The sequence below is a fragment of the Paramacrobiotus metropolitanus genome, unplaced genomic scaffold, assembly GCF_019649055.1.
Source record: "Paramacrobiotus metropolitanus isolate TYO unplaced genomic scaffold, Prichtersi_v1.0 Parri_scaffold0000457, whole genome shotgun sequence".
Classification (NCBI taxonomy): Eukaryota; Metazoa; Tardigrada; class Eutardigrada; order Parachela; family Macrobiotidae; genus Paramacrobiotus; species Paramacrobiotus metropolitanus.
The window spans coordinates 10,029-19,913 of record NW_026570677.1 but is presented as its reverse complement, the minus strand read 5'-3'; the positions used below and the strand labels follow the sequence as shown (position 1 = coordinate 19,913).

General features: G+C 42.9%; 1 protein-coding gene across 1 annotated transcript; it reads right to left on the bottom strand.

Annotated features, from left to right (window-relative positions):
- Positions 1–2,639: 2,639 nt before the first annotated feature.
- Positions 2,640–2,984, bottom strand: LOC129602428 (thyrotropin-releasing hormone receptor-like; the record flags this gene model as incomplete). Its single annotated transcript, XM_055501441.1, has 1 exon — positions 2,640–2,984. A coding segment is annotated over exon 1 (345 nt), but the record flags the coding sequence as incomplete, so codon positions are not given.
- Between the last annotated feature and the right edge of the window lie 6,901 nt (positions 2,985–9,885).

Below are 9,885 nucleotides of genomic sequence, written 5' to 3'. Positions count from 1 at the left end.
GTAATATGCGCATAAATAAATAAATTAATTCCCTAACGACTAATGCATATTGCATCGCCGTACAAAGCAAATTAATCAGTCTTCGATAATTGGGAATAAGTATGCAACGTTTGCTTGTTAGTGCTGTGAATGGCTATCGATCGTCAGCGTGATGGCGATCTTGTGACAAAATTCACTAAAATAATAAAGTCGTACGAGTACATCGGAACTCTTATGATCATTAGTCAACTGCCATTGTACAAAGTAGATCAAGTATTTTTTGAAAACCTATTTGCACTGAAAAGCGAGCCCATATGTTTCGTGATTTGGTCTCCGCAGAATGTTTGCAGAAAAGAAATTAAGTACTCGTAATGCAAGTGTTAGATACCACAGAAAGCAGAACTAGCAAAGCAAAGCGAATTTAAACGAAAACCATACAAAAAGAAACAATGACACCATTGCTTCGTCTTCTTCTTAGCTTCTTCTTAGAAAGGTCAACATAACATTAGACCTTTTCTAAGTGAGTCATTAGAGTGATACTTATGCTGCTGACGTCGTTCGAAGCCGTATTGAGAAGGGACACTAAAGATTAAAATTACTTACTCAACTGAAATAAATTAGACTGCATCTACCCAGATTTTGACCGACATTTATCATCTCTCCGGCTGTCCCAGAGCAATTTACTTTCGGAAATAAGGCGACTTCCAAAGTCAGAATGCCGACGTCCTAACGACTGCAACCGGTCAAGAGATATTCAGGTGGAATGTTTCCATCGCTTCGCTTGGCGGTTTAATCAGGGCGGTCATGGCGAATTGTGATCCAGTGAGTGGGCTTTCCTTCTGTCTCACTAATAAGCCTCTCCAAGCAAACCCACAGTGGTTCACTTTTTCTTGGGAACCGAAAAATACGCCCAATTATTATCCCGCACGATTCGGCCCACGCTTGATTAATCGTAGGGTCCTGATAACCGTAGAATTAAGCCTCCAGCGTAAACTTTTATATAGCCGGTTGTTTCCATGATCCAATTAATTGCCCGTAATTTTCCAGGCCGCAGTTAAAGTTCGAGCTGGAGCGGAAACGGATACTACGGCGAATTCCCTTGATGGTGGAGTGACGCTGGCTTTTGGACATATGCTGATTATTCAAATCAAACAAGCTATACATTACAGTACTTACTAACGAATCGTCTAGCAAATAATACATTATAAACATTAATATTATTGTACAGAGTACCTACTGCATGACAACTTTTTATCATACATTTCAGTGTTAGGACTGTTATATTTTAACGAAACATTGCTTACTGGTGTACTGTGTAATCCATCTGCATCAGCTGTGATCGTACGTACCGTAATTATCGAATTTGAAGCCCCCATACAAGCCCCCCGTACTAGAGCCCCTAAGGTTGTTTGGTGTTATAAGCCCCCCCAGTAGAGGCCCATGGGTTTAATTAAATACCGTAAACCCCATATTATTAAAAATGCCAAAAGTAAAGATTTTCAGACTTTGATATGTCAAATTGGTTTTATTACTTCGAGAAAATCGAGGTTCCTAAAGTTTCCCGTAGACATAGCATGGAATCCACGGTTTGGTTTGTTTTCACGCACACGCAGGATCCTATGCTTTGTCTACGGAAACTTTAAGAACCTCGATTTTCTCTACAAGTAATAAAAACCAATTTGTTTGGTATCAAAATTCTTAGAATTTTTTTCTCATTCGTTTGAGCTATCGATTGATGGTTTTCGTTGGGAAATGTGCAAGGTGCAAGTGTAAACATCAGCAGGCCGACGGTCAGCACGGAATTGGATGTCTGAGTACAGATAAGTATCTGGTTGCGCGCGGTTTAAGTGTAACCACATTTATGGTGTCCATTGTAAGAAGGAGTGGTATACCAAAAAATTATATCTAAAAACCTAAGAAGTAGTACACCAATCAAAAAAGTATTATTAGGAAAACTTGGGGAAGATAATTAAGGGCCTTTTAATGCTCTTATACCGGCATTAACCAAGGCGTGAAGAGCCATTACGGGCTTAGGCCATAGCAGTGCTGACGTGCTGAGCTGCACGTGCACTTACTTGTCGGCGTGCATGGGCATGACCGGATAAAAAACTTTCCGGCGCTGCCGCTCCTGTTTCACTTGATGACGCTTACCGCGCACTTTGGTTTAACACGTGAGGCCTCATTAACCCCCAAATTAAGACTGCTCATTTCGAATTTTTCGGTTTGTTGTAGCACCTAATTCACGGTCGGACCAGTGTCGTTATCGCAGACATTCACCAAAACCATTATCATTAATTATTGCTTCCTTCGCGGTAATGTGCATTCAGTGACAAAGGTCATTGCACAGCAGTATGCGCTGATGGAGCTCTGCCTCGTTAGGTAAGCGTTAACTTATTCAACGCGCTGTCTATCCACCATTTACCCGGTTACATATAAAAAATGAAGTTTCCCGCAAAATTTGAAGAATAATTGTCGTTGTTCTCGAACTGCATCTCATTTTGTGCATCAGCGAAACAATGCGTAAATACTAGATCTTTAAGAAAAACTACGTGAGCGCTGAAAGCTATTGTACATTAATGTACTAGGTACGCTTTAAAGCTCAAACGATGCTTATTAATCCTGGTTACGTCAGTATACGTTCTACAGCTCATTTTTCTTACCAAGTATCGATACGTCGGGCTTCGCAAGAACTTGGACTTGTGCACGACGATGATGAGCATGACGTTGCCGGTAACGCCCAGGCAGAAGATGACCACATGCATACTGGTGGCGATGACACGATAGCTGAGCGGCGTGGAGGCCACGGCTTCCATGGCCGCTGTCGCCAGGAGCCACTGCGCCAGGGTATCATTATACCACTGGGCCAGTAGTGCATCACCCATTCCCGCCGGTTCACCCAGACCTTCCTGCATCCCGCTAACACATCCCTCGCACACTTGACCACTACCGTTGAACGCTCCGCGAATTTCCTCAGCGCATAACAAGAGAAAAACGATCACGAGCATGGCGTCGCGACAACCTGAAAACCGAACGCACGAGGATATTATGAAGAAGATAGCGCAGTATCACTGCATGTCATGAGCCCACACACTAAGCCGTTCCCCGAAGGTTAATAAACAACGGATGACGCAGACGATGGTGCACATTCGATCAATGCCGGTTGTAATTCGTTTAGACGGTTAGATGCACAGCCGATGGCCGTGTATATCTGTACACGATCCGCGCAGTCGGCGTGAAATGGAGCAATTTGTCTCCCCACTGCGGGATGCGCATCTATGGCTTCTATGGTAGCGGATTATTCTACAGATATGCGCCTGCATATTCCCGTAAAGAAGCATTCAAGGAAATGGACATTCTACAGAGAAATTGAACTAATCAAACCCCGATGCAGTGGATGCGTCGGTGTACAGGTCTCAGTTCGGTGTTACGCTGTGGTGCATGTAATGACGGAATGGATCAGCTGGCAGGTAGTTGCCGCAGCGGAGATGCCGGAGAAGTAGTCATTAGGAGGATTACTTTTGGATGTCTGCTGGAATGGAAAAGAGCATAGAGGTAGACGAGGTTTTTGCAACGATCGAATACCCATGCTTATTTTACGGGGGATAAATGGCAACTGTAAATGGATGGGTATCGATCGATGCCCGGCTAATATCGTCAAAGCGGCATTATGCTAATTGTACCGCGCGAGAGCCTGTGTTTCAACGAAGGCAACAATTGTGTACTGTAATATGTTGCCTGTTAATCATTAATTACTGGCCCGGTAAAAGTATTGCATTCTTATTAGGTATGCTGCAATAACACGCAGCCGGCAACACAGACAAAAAGAATGTGTCCCAGCCCACTCAGTGTAGTCGGCATGTGAATTGACTTCCCAGAACGGGTTGCCCTATTATAATTTGAAAGTACTCTACCGCATATTTCATAATAATATCAGTAAATTTAATCACGTGGATTACATATAAATTTGTTAAACAAAGAAAACCGGTGGCTGTTCACACATTCATATTTTACACTCATACGAGTATTTCACCCTCTCTCATATTTCTCACACTTACTGTATGTGGTTCAGAAAAATTAACAATTAAAGTCTTTTATGCAGATTGAATGCTTGAATGCGAGTCAAGTACCAATTAAAAGCTCAATAAACGCACCTTGCCTGAAGCGAAGATACTTGTACAACAATGTACTTAAAAAATGTGTCAAAACAAATCACTCACCGATATTAATTTCAGAGGAGAATCAGAGCACCATTCAGGCATTCCAGGCATTCAGGCATTCCAAATGATACCATCCAATTTTATCAACCCAGTTGTGGATATGGATGAAATGCTGCTCCCTAACGCGATACAATTATGCCGTATCAAATTTTGCAAACTTTGTAGCAATCACTGGTACCGTAAAAAAGGTTACTTGAATTTTGAGACACTCTACTCGAGTTCAATTTTAATAAGGCAGCAAACCAAATGGTGCTCTGTATCCCGGGCCGCCGGATTTCAGCGAGGGCCTGTTGTCCGCCCATGATCGAACGGCTTGCTTCTTTTAGAGACAAGTATGTTTAAGAAAGAGGAAGTGTCACTAGTGCGCTTATCGTTGCGAACGCCCACCATGGGTCAAGAAATGCGAGATAATATCATAAACGAGTATATATATTTTGTCAACAGAAACGTCGCCTTTCTTTCTCAGCAGATTCACGCACGAATACGTGTAGAAAAGCGAAATGTTCAATATAAAGGTACAGACATCAACACACCGATTATTTTATTACAGTACTCGAACGGTAACCGATATCCTAATAGAATAGCAAAATTTGTTGCATTCAGTTCGTTAGATCGGCAGATTCGGCGCAGAGTGAAGTGCTGTGAATGCGATGCCGTACCCGTATCGTGACCTTTCGACCTATAGATACCGTCCTGTTTTCTTGTTTTATAAACCAATAGATATTTCTTATGAGAAAAGCTTGTTTGCCGAATTTAGATTTTTGGTTAGTTTTTTTTTCGGAGGCAGCCGTAAGTAGAGTATGCTTACGCAGATTTACACTAATTAAAAAAATTTATGGTTAGTTAAGCTTAAGAGTGACGTCCAGTTAATACTATATATTACTTAACTGTGTTCAAAATAAGAAAGAGCTCGATTGCTTATAATCGTTCAAATGCTTTCAGGTCGCACTTCACCACGCTCCTGAAGTAGCGAGGCTATATTATTATAAGATTTTGTACCGGTAAACGGGACAAACGCGAAGTTCTATTATGCTGTACATGCACGAGCTGGTCCCATTGAACGAGACTAACGAGAGATATGCTCTCCGTCGCGAGGGACGCATCGACATCACAGCGCAGACACGGACTGAATCAAAACTTTGGCATTTAGACGGGAAAGCCTGTTTGATAAAACTACTGGGTGCGGGAAAAAGTAATAGTGGTAGCAAAATTTTTTGCCGCGGTTATTTTGAAAATTACTCGTACCTTTTTAATTTATGGGGCTGAAAGCAAACTTAAATTCTCTAATTTTTAATCTCTGTTTGCTACTTGTACTGATAATGCGGATTTTGTTTTTGCGCCATGACCTTTAAAAACGTATTGTTACAATTCGAATCGTAACCGTACGTTAAACAATTGCAGCACTTTTATCTTTGTTTGTCCTTCGAATTTTCCGCTGTGTGCTGGTTTCTGTTAACTTCATGTAACTGTTTTTGCAGCTATACTTAAATGATTACGGCTTTTTTATTTAGTTTATTATTAACATGTACTATAGTATGGTTGTTTGTTGTTAGATGTAAACGTACAAAAAATTTGTCTGCACATCTCACTGCGGCAATTTTCCCTTATCCTTATAATTTAGAGTTTGCATTACTCACTACACATTTCAAAGTTTGCTACGCACTTTTCGTTGAGCAGTAGTAGGATTAATACGCACTGCAGCTTCTCGTGCGCTTTGGCTTGTCCTCGTCCTTTTTGCTGCTGGTTCCTCGTTCTCGCCCGAGGCGCTATTTTGCGTTGTCTCTGATCAGAGTGCGCGGGCATTGGTGAATCGGTTGCGCTGAAAAAGGGCGGTCCTGGAGTAGGGCAACACGGTGGTGGTGGACAACCGGGGCACGGATAATAATACATAGTTGTATAGTACTGCGGTCTGTCTGTGCTGTTGCTGGCCGAAATAGCGCCACTGGCGTAATTGTTAAGCGAGAGTCCGGTGCCGTTGCCGGTGATATGCGACTGACTGACCACCGAATGATGTTGGCCGTCGTTGGTGCTGTTGGAATAGCTCTGGTGGCTGTTTTGTAGGATTCCGGTGGTACCACTGCCGTACGAATTGGCCGAATTACTGCCCGAAATGTACGGATTTACAAGAAGCGTTGGATCAAATTGAAGACCGCCGTTGATATTGTTGTTAAAGGATATTGATGTGCCGGACAGACTGCTTTGCGAGTTGCCCACCGAAAGCTGATTACCGTTGTCCAGCGCCGATGACTGCTGAATGTTAAGGTCAACTTGTCCGTTCGTTGCTTGCCCGTTAGAGGATGCTCCATTGTTGCCACCCGTATCACCTACGACATTGCCACATTGGCATGGGTTAACCATGTCAAGTTCGTAGAAATTCAAAGTTCTTTATTTTCTACTTACCGAATACTTCTGGTGATGCTGACAGACAACAGAGAAACAAAATTAAACTCTGCATCTTGCTACTAAAATACGATTCTACTTTAAGCAATCTCACGAAAAACGAACGGTAAATTACCTTATAGATACATTCGTCCTATTTATAGTAACAGCACTGCACCGAAACGTTCGGCAATCCGCAAAACTGGCAAAAACTGATGATGTGACCCAAATGGCAAACTTGGATGATTTTGATCTGTTCTTTGATCTGTTCGTAATTATTTAAGATTTTCAGTAATTAAGCGCGCTCTTTGTGCCATACCGGAATTTCGTCTTCGTAATATGACACTAATATCATCTGTGTTGTTACGACTCTGATGCGTTAAAGTTCTAAACAGACACGTAAAACCGTTTGGCGGTTGTGTAATGGAAAACCACCGGCAACGCTCATTCGCTGGCCGGCTGTGCATTCATTGCAGTGTTTGCACAGTCGTCAGTCGAGGACTCAAAATGCATAGAATTTACTATTATTATTACTAGTATCTTACCACATACAGTACTGCAAAGTCGGAACTGAAACACGCAATTTGTACCGAGCGCACTGCGGACGATTCGAGGACCTAGCGGTTAAGCGCAAAACTTTGTTTGTAAACATAAAACGTGTACGAGCACCGTAACAGTTTACTAGTTTTTAAACAAATGTCCACTGGTACCACCATTTTTTCCGTTTTCCGTTGCAAAATATAGTTAATATCCTTATGAGTGCCTTTCTGTGTGCATCAGTACATGGGACTATATGCATCCTGCTTCACGTTTACAGCCTTGAGAAACGTTTAATTCAACAAGTGCAAAATGCAATCCGAACGCTTGTAAATTAGCAAAGAAAACAATCAAATTCCCATAGAAAATCTGTAATTAGCAGTAAACTGCTTAGTCTTCCTCTTATCGCATACTTCAAATATTACATATTGTACATGCCACCACTGAAAGGACTCTAAAACCTTAAACCAGTACATCTGGTTATGTGCGTAAGCTTACGGTGTCCACTTTATTGTGTATTACGTATACGCGTAGCTGTGTTGTTCGTGTCGAACTTGCACTTCCGGTAGATCGAGTATGTTAAAAGTAACTGCGAACAGATCAAAGATTATTTAACCGTTTCCGTATTTACCAGTTAGTACGCCGCAACTGAACGCCTGATAGTGAACCATTTGGTATAAAAATCACCAAACCATTCTCGGAAAACGATATAATTCAAAACATTATCATTCTCTCATTCGAAAACTTTCCATCCTTTTCGATATATACTCGTACAGTAATAATAGCGATGCACCGTTTGTTGGTAGCTTTATTGCTTGCGATAATATTGCCTATTGCTCTGGGTATGTATTACGATTTTAACGTGAATTGTGCGCTCTAAATGCGATGTATTTGCAGGGAGCACAGGCGGTTCAAGTGGATCATCCGGAAGCGGGGGAGCGACTAATGGCCAAGTCCAGTTGAACATTCAGCAAGCAACCGCCCTGGACGATGGTAACCACAACTCTGTGGGTCAGTCTCAAAACATTGCCTCCGGCACATCGCTGAGCATCGGAGGCGGCAGCAGCTCCAGCCTGCAGTATGACCCTACAGTGACCGCCAAACCAGCCGCCGCCTCCGGCAGTAACTACGTGAATGCCTATGGTAACGCGCAAACCGGTGTCCTGCAGAACAACCAGAACAGCCAATCCAACAGCACCAGCAACGGGCAGCACCACAATGTTATCAGCCAGTCGCAGGTCATCGGCAACGGCACGGGAATGTCGATGAGTAATTCGGCCAGTGGCAGTCTGTATCTGGCCAATCCCACCTCGACCACGCCCTATCCAACCCGCTACCCTTGTCAGGGCGTTACATGCTACGGTTACGGGTGTACAGTAATTGAGAATGGATATTCCTGCTACTGCTCCTGCCCCTATACGCCTACTTACTATTATGACTACACAACATACCCATCGATGCCATCACCGGCACCGCCCGCACCAGCGCCCCATGCAGTCGATCAGCGACAGAGGAAACCCGCGCCGTCTAGTAACACTAAGGGACGAAACGTGCAGAAAGGCCGCGAGAAAGCACCGGCACGCGGGAAGGCGCAAGCGAACAATGGTCATACGTCAAACCCCATAATTCCCGTTCCAAAGCGTAATTAATATTAGGCGCTGTAAGCATCACCACTAAATTATGCACTACTTCTTTAATGACCTGTGCGGTGCAGAGCAGAATTCATATTGATAATACTATTTATAATAATAAATTATTGATTATGATGTTATCATGGCTGAACTGTTGGGTCTTCGGTCACCAGACTGCAGATTTACCGGCGACCACACAGGCGACAAGCCAGAAAAGATAAGTATGGTGGCTGTAATTAAGGTACAGGAGATAATAAGCATTAAAAACAGCTGCAATCGCTGCCTCCCACTGTGTTGCGGATATCGATGCAAAGTGGTCTACGCGACCGATACTTTTTTACTGATGAATCACAGGAGTGGAATGCGTTATTTCGGTCGTTCCCAAATTTTAAGCATGAACATGCACCACTTCGCTTACAATCGCTCAGAATATTTCCAGCACGTAAGCAAGAAAGAAAGCTCCAAATAAGCTCACAGGCAGAATGGAAATTAAGGGTGACTTTCAAATTTCAAATAAAGGCGACTTTCGAGTATTCAACCGGTTTGCCAGCACTAGCTCGAAGTACCTTTACAACAACTGTATTCCAATGGCCTAAACACACTTTTCGCATACAATTATTCATGCTCCGTATTGTTCGGTGAGTGGAACAGCACAGGAAGTGTTGAAGCGGATGTGTCCACCAGCTTCTTTCTGTTCTGACGACTGACTGTTATCGCCAGCTTTCCAGTAGTGGAAGCAGGCTAGACAGACTTAGAGGATCAGGGAGTGGCTGTGATTCTTGATATTTGTTATGGTTCTTACTTACGTACGGGATAATCCTAAAGTATAATAAGCGCCTAATGTAGCGTCTTAACGTCTAGCGTCTAGAGTAGTCTGTGATCCGGTGTCTTCCTGATTTTATAATCATACCTCATAGCTTTGGTGACCTTGAATTATTTTCCAACCTACACAGCTGGAAGCTTCATAGAAGCTTTCATTACCAAATCATCAGCAGTTCGAAGTGCAATGCAATAGCAACATTGCTATAGTATGTTGTAGTAACATCACACAGATGAAGTTCAAAGGAGAGAGCTTGCCGATGTACTTCTACGTAAGCAGAACCGAACTTTAACACGGTACATCTGCATCGATATTAAGCGCC